Here is a 14,935-nt window from a genome sequence, read left to right as displayed (position 1 = left end):
TTGAAACTTTACTGATAATTTGTCCAAGTTGAAAAATGCCCTCCTCCAAAAATATCACGTGACAACCTCATTGCCTTACAGAATTATGACGTCACACACGTAGAATCTTACCACCATTCTTTCCTTTGATCCAAAAACCTATAAATAGGGGTGAAGAGCAACGACTTTTAGTCCGTTTCTCGCAGCCTTGATGTGTGCAGCATTGAACCGTTCGCCAGAAAAGCCTTTTGAAATATTTGGATCCTTTGCAGTTGTAACTGTATCCAGACCAAACATGTCTCAAAAAAATCCAAAGGGACAAGAAGTTGACCCCTATGCTCTTCCTTGGGATGAGCCACTAGACTCTTCCCTTTCCTCTCTTCCCTGGTGTGACCAAGTGGAACTAGAGGAAAAGCGTTTGGAAGAACTGGAGGATGAAGCGCTCAGAAACGCAGAGAAGATTAAGTTCTTGATGGAGGAAAATGAGCGAAAGAGCGCTCAACTAAAAAAGTTGTCATTCCAGCTTCAAGAAAAGGAAGCTATTATTGAGGGGAAACAACAGGATCTCCATGACATGGACAAAAAGAACCAGGAGCTCCAAGGAAAACTTGATGAAGCCCTGCAACAAAATGAAAAACTTGTCCAAGAGAAGAAACAAGACGGCATGAAGAAGAGAGGGCTGCACAGCAATCTCAGAGACATGGAGCTAATGTACAGTGTAGACAAAAAAAGGCTTGATCGCACAGAGCAAGCAAATGAGAAGCTCCTCCAAGAGAAAAGGCAACAGGAGTTAAAAGAAAAAGAAATGCATTCCAAGCTTCAGAGCATCAAGCAACACAACGAAAGCTTGCAAGGAAAGCTTGATCAAGCTCTGCGGCAAAATAGAAAACTCCTCCAGGAGAAGATGAAAGACAGCACGAAGAAGAGAGGGCTGCACTCCAATCTCCGAGACATGGAGCTAATGTACAATGTTGACAAAAAAAGGCTTGATCGCACAGAGCAAGCAAATGAGAAGCTTCTCCAAGAGAAAAGGGAACAAGAAATCAAACAAAAAGAAATGGATTCCAATCTGCAGAGCATCAAGCAACAAAATGAAAGCTTGCAAGGAAAGCTTGATGAAGCTCTGCTACAAAATAAAGAAATCCTGCAAGAGAAAGAGCAGCTGGACAGAAAGCAGGGAGACATGGAGTGCCAACTCCAGCTCATGGAGGGAAACAACAGGATGCTGCAGGTAAAGTTCGAAGAGACACTGCACAAATATCAAGACCTGCTTCAAGAGAGAGAACAGCTGGTCAATAAGCAGAGAGAAGAAAAACTTCTTCTCCAGGAGTTTGAGAAACAGGAGGCAACATCTAAAGTGCTGAAAGAAAGGTTGGAAGAAAAACAAGCCGTAATAGAAGAAGTGGAGAAAAAATGCAACAAGCTGCAGAAGCAAAACACCGAAACAATCGAGGAGCTGAAAATCCTCATCCTCGAGAAAAAGGTGCTCGTGGAAGAGCAGCTGAAGAAAAAGAAAAAACGCTTCTGCTTCTTCTGGAGGAGGAACACTCCTTCTTTCAGTACTGCCAATGTCACCTCTTCCTCTCCCACCTCTGTTCCAGCTTAATCCCCCCCTTAACTACTAACACCTCTCCCATCTCCCTCCCCTCTTTTCACAATCAACCCCCAACCAGTCCCGACAGTTGACTGCCCCCTCTAGAGCCTGGTTCTGTCATAGGTTTCTTCCTTTAAAGGGAGTTTTTCCTATCCACTGTCGCCTAGTGCTTGCTCAGAGGGGATTGTTGGGGTTTTCTCTCCTCTCTCCCTTTACTTTCCATCCCACCCACCCCCACCTTTTCTTTTTTCTTAATAATTGAACAATAAAAACAATTGGTCACTAATTAAATGTGTCAAATCAATGTCTTTATTCAAGAATACAAGAAATGGGTAATAGCTGCATGTGTGTTTGTGTGTGTGCATAATATGCATACTTTACGTGTTGGATCCAAATCCCACAAGGAATTAAATAAAACAAGAAGACAAACAAAAACAAATATTTCTCTCCCTTCCCAGGTCAGGAATCAGGATGAGGAAGAAATGAGGTCAGATCAGTGCAGGTTTTTGCACTACTGACATAAAGTTTCTGCTGATTAAAAAAAGTATGTCGATATTTCTGAAATACATTTGCAAACAAATAACTTTGACAACTTGTCTTTTTTCATAAAAGAAAAAAGAAAAATCAGAGAGCAGAGCTGGTAAAACAGCTTAGCTCCGCAGGTTACAGGAGATCAGATGCCAAATACTTTTCATGACAGTCTTCGTTATTGCATAAATCTCCCCTTTTATCATTGATCAGTAAATCACTGCATATACATTCATCTAACCGTTATAATTTCATGAGTAAAGACTCTCAGATGACTGAATGGCGGTTTTAGTAAATGTTGAACTTTATTGTGATTTCTATTTTTAGAATCAATTGCACACATTTTGATTTCGTTTTGCAAGCTGCTGATTTCACACAGATCCACTGCCCAAACGTGCCTTTGAGTTTTTCATCATTTAACAAGAATAGGCTCAGGCAATCATTGTGGAATTAGGCTTTGGGAAGGTCTGGGGACAGGTATGATGGTGGTGGTTTTAAAGCACTGTGGCACAACAGCTTGACTCAGGGAGATGTTAAAGATGCCCGCTAGGACATCAGTCAGCTGGTCAGCACGGGCTCCGAGCACGCGTCCAGGTATCTTGTCTGGTCCAGCAGCTTTGTGTGGGTTGACTTTAGTGAGAGTCCTTCTCACACTGGCCGTGGACAGGGACAGCACTTGGTTGTCTGGCAAGCGGGTGGCCCTCTATAGTCCGTCTTGCGTCCCATTTAAGCAAGTGCGTGTTCACACTGCCCCTGGATGTCCTGGCCTCTGAGGTTAAGGTGTACGGCTCCTGGTTGTCAACTGACCAATTTATCATGGCAAAGCCTGTGGTGGACAAAAGATAAGAGGCTGATTATAAAAATGATCCATGCACGCCTTATGACCTACAGCATGTACAGTTAACACAGCTAAATGGCTGTGAAATTGTAAAATTACTTTTGAAATAAAGCTATTCAAAGTCAATTAACTGTGACTATAATAATAGCAATGTTAGCCAGCAAACAAAACGTTAGCACTAATTAAAATAAGCTGCTAGGTGATGTTACTGTTTCAAGTTCTCTCATTGTTTGACATGTAGGGCAGATATTTTGGTGACACTGAGATCAGCCAGACACTAAACAGCAGTGTAATATCAACGCTAGATTAGATGTTTTCTAATCCGATAAAATGACATTATTCCTGTTTATAGAAGATGTTTGTCGTCTGTTTGTTTGACTGACAGGAACAGGAAATAGTGGTTGGAAATTACTGTTGGTGTTACATGAGGGTAAAGAAGGGCTTTAAGCACCTGGGTAAAAACTGGACCCATGATGAAACACTACAACAAGTACAACATATTCTTCAGTTTTAATATGTGACCATACTGTGCAGACTGCTGATGAGTTACACGGTTACATTTCATTAATCATTGTTAAACTAAAGTGGTAAGCAGTTACTTTATCCTTTCACTTAAAATTTCCAGGAAAAACACTACCTTGGCTACTTTTGTGCTTACATTTGATCTATGCTGGGTCACTACTTCAGTGTGCATTATGAAAGGCATCAAACCCAAAAAGGTACCCGGGGAGAAACCTGGCACCAAGGTTGATGACTACTGGGAGCCTGGGAAGGGTCTGCTCCAGGACCCTGGAAAGTTTCTGGAAAGTCTCTTCAAATATGATAAGGTGTAGTATGTATTGACGAGAACGTTATTGTTGACTTTCTCAGATTTGAGTTTATGCTTCAAGTTTCAGTGTTTGATGTTTGCAGTGTATTAAAAGCAGCTTTTTCTGCCTCCTATACTGCAGGATAACATCCCAGAGAATGTGATCAGCTTAATCCAGCCATATATAGATAATGAGGAATTTCAGCCAGCTTCCATTGCCAAGATTTCCAAAGCTTGCACTTCCATTTGCCAGTGGGTGCGAGCCATGCATGCATATAACTTTGTGGCGAAGGCTGTGGAACCTAAAAGGGTAAAACTGTGTTAATTATTTATGTGTGACATACAATTGATATAGTAATATGTCTTTCAGATAACAGAGTCATCAAAACAGTAAATGTGTAAATTTGCGTGCAGATAGCTCTCCAGGCAGCCCAAGAGGACTTAGCAGAAACCCAGCGAAATCTGGATAAAGCCAAAGAGAAACTGGCAGGAGTTGAAGCTGGGATTGCCACTTTGCAGGCCAAGTACCAGGACTGCCTAGCTAAGAAGGACGAGCTGGACAATAAGTATCAACTATGTGAGGCTCGCCTTGTCCGAGCAGACAAGGTCAGACAACTGGGAGTAAAAATTACAGTTACAACCCACATGGCCAAATCAAGCAGTTAGAAACAACACATTAACTTATATAGTAATGCAATTGTTTCAGTCTATATACTAAAACTGTTTGGAACATATACATAAATATGAAAAAATAAAACAACAGAAAGCAGAAAGGTTTACGATACCAGTTACTATGTGTCCTTAAATGTTAGTCTGTTTTTATATTTCCCAGCTTATTGGTGGATTGGCAGATGAAAAAGTGCGTTGGAAGGAGACAGTACAACATTTGGATTACATGATCAGTAACGTAGCCGGTGACATGCTTCTGTCTGCAGGATATATTGCATACTTGGGACCCTTCACTGTAAGTTTATCATAATAAAATGTTGCACTGTATCTAGGGATGGGTATTGATAAGATTTTCACGATTCCGATTCCATTTTCGATTCTGTTTAACGATTCGATTCTTTATCGATTCTCTTATCGATTCTTTTTAAAAAAGGAGAACACTAAGTTCGATTAGCTTAGAACTTTGTTTTATATCTTCTCTTTGAACAAGATAGAAATTTAGGAGTAACATGGCCTTACAAACCCAACAGTGAGATCTTAAGAGATCCAGCCTACGGCTCTTCAATGGGTGTCACAGGGTCCCCAGGAAAAAAAATTGTAAATGTAAAATAATAAAATAAATCTTCTTCTGTAGCAATAACAAAGCATAACATAAATTATTCAGTAGCAATTACACAAGAATATCCAGTAATGTCCCTGCCTACAATTAAACACATTCACTTACCTAAAATTGGGGGCATCTGCTGTGGCAAATGGGTTCAAGCCAGTGTTTCCAACTTAGCGACTTTGTCGCTATATTTAGCGAGTTTTCAGACCCCTTAGCGACTTTTTTTTAGAAAAAAAGGTCGCTAAAAAAAGGACGTGAAAGCGCGTATCGATTTTACTCTCAACAAGCAGTGGGTGCTGTAACGCAGTCAGTTCTTCTTTTACTCTTATGCTGTTTTGTGGATCACAAGGTTTAAAACTACTTATAAACACACACACAAAGTAACTCCACCAGAGTGCCTATTTCAGGTCACTTTTGCCGGTCCAAGCCCGGGTAAAGGAGCAGGGTTGGAATTGTGACATTAAAAAAAACAATAATTGCTAAAATAAATTTAATTTGTAGTTCTAAATAAACTCTAAATGCATTTAGGAAGTTTTTTACTCACTTTATGTCTCTTCCACGATGTTATTTCTCTCTCCAACAACATAGGTTACAATTAGATTAGCATGACCAATTATGCAAATCAGGCGATGACATCATTTAGCGACTTCTAGCGACTTTTAGGACAGCCAATAGCGATTTTCCTTACTGAGGAGTTGGCAACACTGGTTCAAGCCTTTTACCACAAACTTAGTCACTGCTCGGTGACGTTCGTCTATCCTGGCCTGAAAGGAGACGCTACCGGTAGACTGCAGCGAGAACTGCCAGCATCTGAGCCAGACTCTGTCTCTCTCATCATGGTCACCTAAATGCACAGTAATAGCAGGTTTTGTAATAAGGCAGATCGCGCTAACATAATATGCACTGTTAGTTGATTATTTACCTGCCGCATTAACGGGAGAGGACGTGCAAACGTTACCGCTGCTGCTGGGTTGAGATTCACGAGTCCGGAGCGGAATTAAAAACATGACATTCATTTAAGGTTATCACGTGTTTTGTGAGCAAATGCTTTTGCATATTCGTAGTGTTTCCTCCCTTAAATGAAGTATCTACTTTGCAAGTATTGCAAGTTGCCCTGTTGTCATCCGTTCTCGTAAACTTTTGAGCGTTTGAGCCGCTTACGCGCCGTGTTTCCTGCCAGGTAAATGACGCTCCGCAACGTGGTGACGTCATTCGGGGCGACTGGAATCGATAAGGGAATCGTTTGCAAAAATGGCAAACAATTCCAAGGAATTGAAACAGTGGGAACCGGTTCTCAACAAGAACCGGTTTTCGATACCCATCCCTAACTGTATCTGTCTATATTCCTCATTTTAGCATGTCTCCATCTGGTCCTCTCCCACAATACAATATGCTGTATATGCAGTTATCAATGAAGCATAATTTGTGTGTTGATTATTTTTGTTTTTGTTTTTTTGTTTGTTTGTTTTTTTTGGGGGGGGGGGGGGGGGGGGGGCAGGGAGAGTACCGAGCAGCCATGGCTAAAGAATTGCTGAAAGGTTTCAAAGAGCTGGGTGTTCCACACACTGATGTACCCAACCTGGTCAGCACTCTGGGAGATCCAGTGAACATCCGCACCTGGCAGGTTGGAGGCAATTTATTCATAGGAGTGCCTTATTTTGTTTTTTCACCCTTTCTGGGTTAATTTGACTTTTTATTGTGTTAATGTTATTTTTTATTTCTATGTGCCTGTAGATAGCAGGTTTGCCCAAGGACAACCTTTCTGTGGAAAATGGTGTGATTTCTCAGTACTCTCTGCGCTGGGCCCTCTTCATTGATCCTCAGGGACAAGCAAACACATGGATTAAAAACATGGTGAGGTCAAACTGTGCTGATTATGTCAAAACTTGAGAGAAGAAAAAGAGCAGTATTTGGATATACACTGCCCAAAAAAGATAAAGGAACACTTTAACATACATTTAACTATACAGATATTTGCTTGGGATTGTGTTAGGAATTACAGGATGCCACATTGTTTGATGGAAATGAAAATGATTGACCTACAGAAGGCTGAAAAGATGAGAAGGGGAAGATGTCAGTGGCCTCTACCTGTAAAATTATTGCTGTTTTTGCCTCATTGACCCTCCAGTGTACCTGTTGTTAGTGTCATTAACACCAAAGCAGCTGAAACTGAAACTGACCCCAACCGCTACTTAACTGACCACATCAATATCCCATAAGTTTAACTATCTTGATGCTATAGTCTGATTAAAAAGTGTTCCTTTAATTTATTTTTTTAATGTGATATGTAATTATATGATCAAGTGTCAGTATCATAAAGTTTCTAGTGCACATAATTAATATGTTAACAACAACATCACAGGTACCTGCAGTGATGTGTAACAAACTCTGGACATATTATTAACACATACATGCTTAAATAGATTTTTGATTTACTGCTTACTCATAAATGTTTCCTGTGGTCACCCAGGAAAAGGACAGTGGGTTGGAGGTTGTGAAACTCAGTGACCGGGACTTCCTGCGCAGGCTTGAGAATGCAATCCGCTTCGGTAAACCCTGCCTCTTAGAGAATGTGGGGGAAGAACTAGATCCTGCTCTAGAACCTGTCCTGTTACAACAGGTAATTACTCACACACCTGCTGCAAACAAATGGTTCTTTTTATTTCAGTGTTATTCACCTTTCTAACACACCACTATGTTTATCTCACACCTATTAAGACTTTTAAGCAGCAAGGCCATACTTTACTGAAACTGGGCGATTCACTCATCGACTACCACGAGTCTTTCAAGATGTACCTCACAACCAAGCTGCCCAACCCACACTACTCTCCAGAGTTTTCTGCCAAAGTCACACTCATAAACTTCACCCTGTCACCCAGGTAACACACATTTTAATTTTAGTATCTGCTGTGATTATAATTTATTTAGTCCATAACTGAAAAGATTGGCAGGATGTTAAAATGTAATTGCTTGGACATTTTCCTGAATCCTGCAAACCTGTTTCTGTTAGTGATACTTACTCATACGGTCTGAATTTGTGGGACTGTGCATTCTATTTATATTCAGTGGTCTACAAGACCAGTTGTTGGGGATGGTGGTGGCTAAAGAGCAGCAAGACTTGGAGGTTGCAAAGAACCAGCTAATCACCAGCAATGCCAAGATGAAGCAGGAACTGAAAGAAATTGAGGATGAGATACTGTTCCGACTCAGCTCCACAGAAGGCAATCCTGTGGACAATGAGGAGCTCATCCGAGTGTTGGAGGCTTCGAAGATCAAAGCTGGAGAGATCAAGGTCAGGCAGTGGAAAAGTTTTGTGTCCAATATTGTATATCGGGGAAGTGTTTAAATAATTTTCTTTACACCCTTGTTCATAAAATGTTGGTGATGCATCATTAAACTTTTAAGCCACATTTGCTCTGTTTTCGATGTTGGGGTTTCTGGCAGGCTAAAGTGAAGGCAGCAGAAAAGACAGAGCAGAACATTGATGCTGCCCGTCTGGAGTATGTCCCTGTGGCTGTGCGTGCACAGATCCTCTTCTTCTGCGTGTCAGATCTGTCCAATGTTGACCCAATGTACCAGTACTCTCTGGAGTGGTTCCTGGGAATCTTTTTGTCTGGTATTGCCAACTCTAGAAGTGCAGGTAGTCAGCAAGATTATACACTGAACTACATGTGTGAAGATAACAAAATCACAAGAACCAGATGTGAACAATGTTATGGTAGCACCTTTTTTCTTGACATGTTTCACACAGACACAGTGGAGGAGAGAATCTGGAACATCAATGAATATTTCACCTTCAGCCTCTATGGTAATATATGTCGCAGCTTGTTTGAGAAACACAAACTGATGTTTGCCTTTCTCCTGTGCGCTCGCATCATGATGAACGACAAAAAGATTGACATGGTGAGTAACGGCAAGAAGGGGATCTGTCATCTTCTTTAAGCAGCCTAAATACACGCGATGAAGCTGCATCGCCTCCTTTTGACAGGTCGAGTGGCGCTACCTGTTGTCTGGAGCAATGCCTGTCCAACAGCTGGCCAACCCAGCAGTAAGCTGGCTGTCAGAACGTGCCTGGCAGGACATTTTAGGCCTCAGCACTCTGAAAAATTTTTCTAACCTGGCGCAAAGCTTCCCTGAACATCTGGAGGGCTTCAAGAAAATTTTTGACAGTAGCCAGCCTCACAGGCATGTAAAGCCAAACACCGTGCTAACACATTCACACTTTGCACCTTCATTTGTACGTTGCAGAAGCTGTGAGTGTCTAACAAGCTGTGCTTATGTCTGTATATTTGCCTAAAGGGAGCCCCTCCCAGGAGTGTGGGATGTCATCCTGGACTCTTTCCAGAAGCTGTTGGTCCTGCGCTGTCTGAGGGCTGACTACCTCATTCAAGGCCTGCAGGACTTTGTTGCTGCTGAGTTAGGACAGCGCTTCATAGAGCCTCAGGTAAAGTACTTCTCCCGTCTTAAAATGCATAGTAAATCTCAGTTGTGTGCAGTAACATGACACTATGACACAGTATGTGATAACATCAATTATGGCTTATTTCTCTTTCCATCTTTCTGCAGACATCAGACCTGTCTGTCGTCTTCGCAGAGTCATCTTCCTCCACTCCCCTGATCTTTGTTCTGTCCCCTGGCACCGACCCTGCTGCTGACCTCTACAAATTTGCTGATGTCATGCAATTCTCCAAGAAAATGAGCGCCATCTCTCTTGGCCAAGGCCAGGTCAGTTTTAGAAGGGGGGCCTGGGAATTCTCACTCTCTCTCACACACACACTCTGACTCACAGGAATCTGCTGTAAATCACATTTTCACTGAACCAGGCCAGTGTCATTTGTCTTGGTGAGAATGAGAATGAGAGCACCGCTGTGCTAATTGTTTTCACTATTTATGACCATTCCAGGACAATGTACTCTAGGGGCCATAAATGAGCTTAAGAAGCTTGAATGATAAATGCAGACTCAGTGTCCAAAAACCTTAAACCGTGCTGGCAACATTCTTCTAGCAGCACACTTTAGACGTTCAATAGACATTAGCATCACATTACTTGCAATTACGTGATCTTGGCTCGTGTCAGGCTTTTTGTATCCCCCTTCTCAATTTCTGTCTTTCAACTGAGTGTCCAAAACCTTTCAGCTGTAGGCAGATGCACTGAGGCCCACAGTCAAAATATTATTTATGAGACCAGCTTCTCCAATAATGATTAAACCTATCAGAAATGCTGTCATTTGTGTGATTCAGGGCCCCTGGGCTGAGAGTATGATGCACGATGCCGTGGAAAGAGGTCACTGGGTTTTTTTCCAGAACTGTCATCTGGCACCCAGCTGGATGCCTACCCTGGAGAGACTTATTGAAAACATCAACCCACTAAAGGTGACAACAAGAGGACACAAATATAAACCAGAAGCAAAACAGATCCTCAGTGTGTATATGCTAGACTAGCCAAGGACACAGAGCTTTTTCATCCTTTATATTCCAAGGGAAAAATCTGTCTCTTTTCCTGTACAGGTGCACGAGAACTTCCGCCTGTGGCTCACAAGTCTTCCCAGCAATAAGTTCCCGGTGTCTGTTCTGCAGAATGGTTCCAAGATGACCATTGAACCTCCAAGAGGCATCAAGGCCAACCTACAGAAAACCTACATGAGGCTCACTAATGATTTTCTCTCCTCTTCCACCAAGGTCTGTCTCAAGTACTTCTAGTGTCTCTGATTGGTTTCCCATATTTAGCTCCTGCTGCTTTGGTTTGACAACATATAGTAAAGTCTTCTCAAACCAGTGTGTAGATTTGCTATGAATGGTTCCTCTACTCTTCTTTCTTGTCTAGACAGCAGACTTTAAGTCTTTGCTGCTGTCTCTCTGCCTGTTCCATGGAATTGCTTTGGAGAGACGAAAGTTTGGCCCTTTGGGCTTCAACATTCCCTATGAGTTCACTGATGGCGACCTGAACATTTGTATCAGCCAGCTCAAAATGTTCCTGGATGAGTACCAGGACATCCCATACAAGGTGGAGGCAACACTTCTGTCTCTGTTTCATTACCTATTTGAAGATGATGTTTCAAATTGCTCCTACTTATACATACTGTTTCTTACAGTTATAAGAATGTTTCTTACAGATAGTTGATGTATAAGCTATAAGCAGAAACACAGGCCATCTAGGAAAGACGCCTGTGTTCTGGTTTTTGGTAGAAATTATGTGTGTGCATCTGCCTGTGCTGAGCATGTTCATTTGTCTGTCTCCCATTGCTGTCCTCCACCTGTCCAGGTTCTAAAATACACTGCAGGAGAGATTAATTATGGTGGCCGTGTGACAGATGACTGGGACAGACGATGTCTGCTCAGTGTGGTGGAGGACTTCTATTGTCCTGCTGTCCTCAGTAGTGATCACGTCTACTGTGCATCTGGAGTCTACCGGCAAATAGACACAAAACTGGATATCAAGGTTAGATAAACTCAGAACTCTCTGTTTACTATACATAATTTTGAGTTTATAACAGGCTATTGATTGTGAGACAAGCAAAGTATAAAAGGCAAGTGTGTGCCTTATCAAACTTAAATAGGGGCATACAGTATGTTTGTTTTAAAAAACAGAAAAGAGTCATGCTATATGCATTTTTTGGAAGTAAGGCTAAGTTAGCCAAGCCTGGGGGGAAACATCAGTCATGTAAAACACCATGAGTCACACAGCCATCAAATACAAATCAGTCATAGAGAACAAAAGTTTCCACAGCTCAGAGAAGTTAAACTATCACATGAGTTACTGTGCTGCAATGCCACAGTGTGTTTCCCTTTGTGTGAGTTTGTTCTTTAACAAGTTCACAACAATAGAAACTGTTTTCTCTCTTCTTGCTGCCATTCTCAAACAAGGAAATATAACAAGAGAGGCGGTGAGTATTTGCCTGCAGTAACACAGATTGCAGAAAAGCCTGAAAGCTTGTGATTTAAGCTTAGACTAGAAATGCAGTCCAATCAAGACATTTTGTTAAAAATGCTGTAAAATGTTAACTCTGATCATGTCAAACACTGACTGCTTGACTGACTTGCTGTCATGGCAATTGTGACCCTAGGGTTATTTGGCATACATTCGTGGTTTGCCCATCAATGACACACCTGAGATCTTTGGTCTCCATGACAACGCTAACATCAGCTTTGCTCAAAATGAGGCCTTTGGCTTGTTAGAAGCTGTGGTTCGTCTCCAGCCCCGAGCTACATCTGCTGAGGGCAAAACTCTTGAGGAGGTACCGATACAGATTCATTTGTCTTTAGATGTCTTTATTATTACTACTAGCATCATGTTATTGATTGCTTAATAATTCAATTTAGCACTAATTGTTATTGATTGCTTTGTAATTAAATAGAGTTTGAGAGGTGCGGGGCATGTGATGTGTTGTCTATGATCTGTTTTTCTTTCTTCGCTACAGATAGTGGAGGAGATAGTGGCAGGCATCGTTGAAAAGATCCCTCCTCCTTTTGACATTGAAGAAGTGATGGGAAAATACCCGGTGCTCTACGAGGAGTCCATGAACACTGTGCTCATCCAGGAGGTCATCAGGTAACATTAGGCTGTACTATTAGTCAGAAATTTGTCCAGAGTGAGTCTGGAGGCTGAAGGTCCCAGAATCCGACTTAGCATCTCCCGAGTCATTCGTATTGATCAGCAAACTTTTTTTTTTTTTTGTATATATAGAGAGTAGAAATATTTTGTCCATTAAGTGAAGGTTTTTTGTTATCACGAAGAAATTTGAGGAGGAATGAAACATACGGGGTCATTTCATCATTCCTCTGCAAGGTGAATGCTTATCTGTTTTTGTGGAACTATGCACAAAAAGAAATTTTTGCACATTAATCAACCTGATCTGGGAGTGTCTCATTACCTCACACATATTAGTAGATTTCTGGTAAGTCATGCCCTGAAAATTGCGTTTTACTCAAACTGTGGGCATGTGGTTATTAGTGCTTTAGTAACTTGTAATTGTGTTTGTTTGTTTTTTATCTTTCAGATATAACAAGCTGCTGGAGGTCATCTCTCTGAGTCTCAGAGATATTGTGAAGGCTTTGAAAGGTTCAGTGGTGATGTCATCCGCGCTCGAGCTTATGGCCCGCAGCTTATTCAACAATGTGGTGCCTGATATGTGGAAAGCCAAGGCAAGGCACACACAGCTGTTACTTTACATGTGACTCACTTTGTAGCAGGGGCTGCACATGTGAATGTATTCTCTTTTTTTCTCTCTGTTGTTATCCTTTTTTTTCTTCAAATTTTTGTATCACTAGATTGTGCACACTTGTGACTTGAATATTTGAAGTGCCATTTCACTGGGCAGAAAATCAAATAAAGATATTTCTGTTCTCCTCCTAAAATGTAATAATGTGCTTTCTGAGAATGCACAGTTTGACTCCGCTGTTCTCGTTCTTCAGGCCTACCCGTCTCTGAAGCCTCTGGCCTCCTGGGTGTCAGACCTGCTTCAGAGGATCAATTTCCTACAGAGATGGATCTCTAACGGCATTCCACCTGCGTTCTGGATTAGCGGCTTCTTTTTCCCGCAGGCTTTTCTCACCGGAACCCTCCAGAATTATGCCCGTCGCTTCGGCACCTCAATTGACACGATTGGATTTGACTTTGAGGTCAGACTGTAGGCTGCCTCACTAGCAGCAATGTTTTAAAGAACAGTCTTACAGATGTAGAACATTGCTTCATATCTGTATGTATATAAAGTGCTACATTCATAATGACTTTACCCCCCACCCCAACCCTAACCCAGGTTTTCACTGGTCTTGACCTACTTTTTTGTGATGATTTATCCTTCAGGTATTAGTGAAGTCAGTGTCAGAGATAACAGAAACACCAGACACAGGCTGCTACATTCATGGTCTATTCCTGGAGGGGGCTCGCTGGGATAACAAGGCAGGTCAGCTCGCAGAGTCCAGACCCAAGGAGCTCTACACCCAAATGGCCGTCATCTGGCTGATCCCCAAACCCAACCGAAAGCCTCCAGCCTCAGGGATCTATGTATGCCCTATCTACAAGACACTCACACGAGCTGGTCAGTATATAGAGGAGTGATATAGATTAGTATAGAGATTATAAGAAATAATATAGATTAATTTGAGTTTTTTGTAAATTTGTGAGGAAAAAACAAAAGAAAAGTCCATGTTTGTGAAACTCTGGCTCAGGTTATGATCTGTAGTCAGTAGGTGTGCCGTCATAGGTTTGTGCGTATCCCTGTTTGCTGGTTTTATTACTCACCCAAAATAGACTCCAGTGAGGGTCTAATTTCATGAAGCATCTGAAAGTGCTGAAAGTGCAGCTCAGTTTTTTCCACTCGCAATGCCAACGTCTTGGCACCTTAGGCTGCTCACAAATCCTTCCTTCAGTGTAGCAATGAAAAAACAGAAATGGTTTAAAACACTTTTGTCTTTAAGTCACTGAAGTGCTCTGTGTGCTTTTGCAGGGACTCTGTCCACCACCGGCCACTCTACGAACTATGTGGTGTCATTGGAGTTGCCAACACATCACACCCAGAGGCACTGGGTCAAACGGGGTGTTGCACTCATCTGTGCACTGGACTATTGAACGAGAAATTAGTTATTATTAGTTATTGCTGTTAGTTATTGGTTATCTACTTTAATCTATCTAATAAACTGTTCACAAGCAATATCCTCTGTGTTTATTTACCATCACTAAAATCACTTGGTAATTGGATCCTTTTTTGTGTGTATTTTCTGCACAGCCAAATATACAACCGTTATTACCACTGACTAGTTTCACCTCCCCGCAGCGCTCATTTGATGCTTGAATATCCGTCCTGCTCCTTTAAGGCGGCCGCGTAGGTCAGTTGAGAAATATGACTTGACTGAAGGAGGGTGGCGCTTAAACTACTGTGACAGCGACTGGCCATGTGAATGCAGCTGAAGGAG

General features: G+C 41.8%; 2 protein-coding genes and 1 long non-coding RNA gene across 3 annotated transcripts; 2 read left to right on the top strand and 1 right to left on the bottom strand.

Moving 5' to 3' along the window:
- The first annotated feature begins 156 nt into the window (after positions 1–156).
- LOC146573832 (uncharacterized) lies at positions 157–1,859 on the top strand. The gene has a single exon (XM_085273261.1). The coding sequence runs from the start codon at positions 191–193 to the stop codon at positions 1,583–1,585; it is 1,395 nt and encodes a 464-aa protein (XP_085129387.1). The 5' UTR covers positions 157–190; the 3' UTR covers positions 1,586–1,859.
- On the bottom strand, positions 1,860–6,334 carry LOC146573831 (uncharacterized). Its single transcript, XR_014892438.1, has 3 exons — positions 5,946–6,334; positions 5,568–5,867; positions 1,860–2,927 (listed from the first exon to the last, which is right to left on the bottom strand). It is a non-coding gene; the product is annotated as an uncharacterized LOC146573831 (long non-coding RNA).
- On the top strand, positions 3,612–14,676 carry LOC146573830 (dynein axonemal heavy chain 1-like). Its single transcript, XM_085273263.1, has 24 exons — positions 3,612–3,766; positions 3,890–4,057; positions 4,162–4,353; positions 4,580–4,711; positions 6,522–6,647; positions 6,758–6,877; positions 7,494–7,643; positions 7,742–7,902; positions 8,090–8,315; positions 8,468–8,663; positions 8,775–8,926; positions 9,012–9,208; positions 9,323–9,467; positions 9,590–9,748; positions 10,265–10,396; positions 10,532–10,702; positions 10,848–11,027; positions 11,286–11,462; positions 12,088–12,258; positions 12,442–12,572; positions 13,021–13,165; positions 13,436–13,642; positions 13,827–14,061; positions 14,470–14,676. Exons 1-24 carry the CDS (start codon positions 3,635–3,637, stop codon positions 14,589–14,591), a joined length of 3,927 nt encoding a protein of 1,308 aa, XP_085129389.1. The 5' UTR covers positions 3,612–3,634; the 3' UTR covers positions 14,592–14,676.
- The last annotated feature ends 259 nt before the right edge of the window (positions 14,677–14,935 follow it).

Source organism: Mchenga conophoros, linkage group LG5 (genome assembly GCF_057382185.1).
Source record: "Mchenga conophoros isolate Kocher_MC1m ecotype Shallow Benthic linkage group LG5, M_conophoros_male_GT1.1, whole genome shotgun sequence".
In the NCBI taxonomy this organism is placed as follows: domain Eukaryota; kingdom Metazoa; phylum Chordata; class Actinopteri; order Cichliformes; family Cichlidae; genus Mchenga; species Mchenga conophoros.
This window is presented reverse-complemented; position numbering and strand designations above follow the sequence as displayed.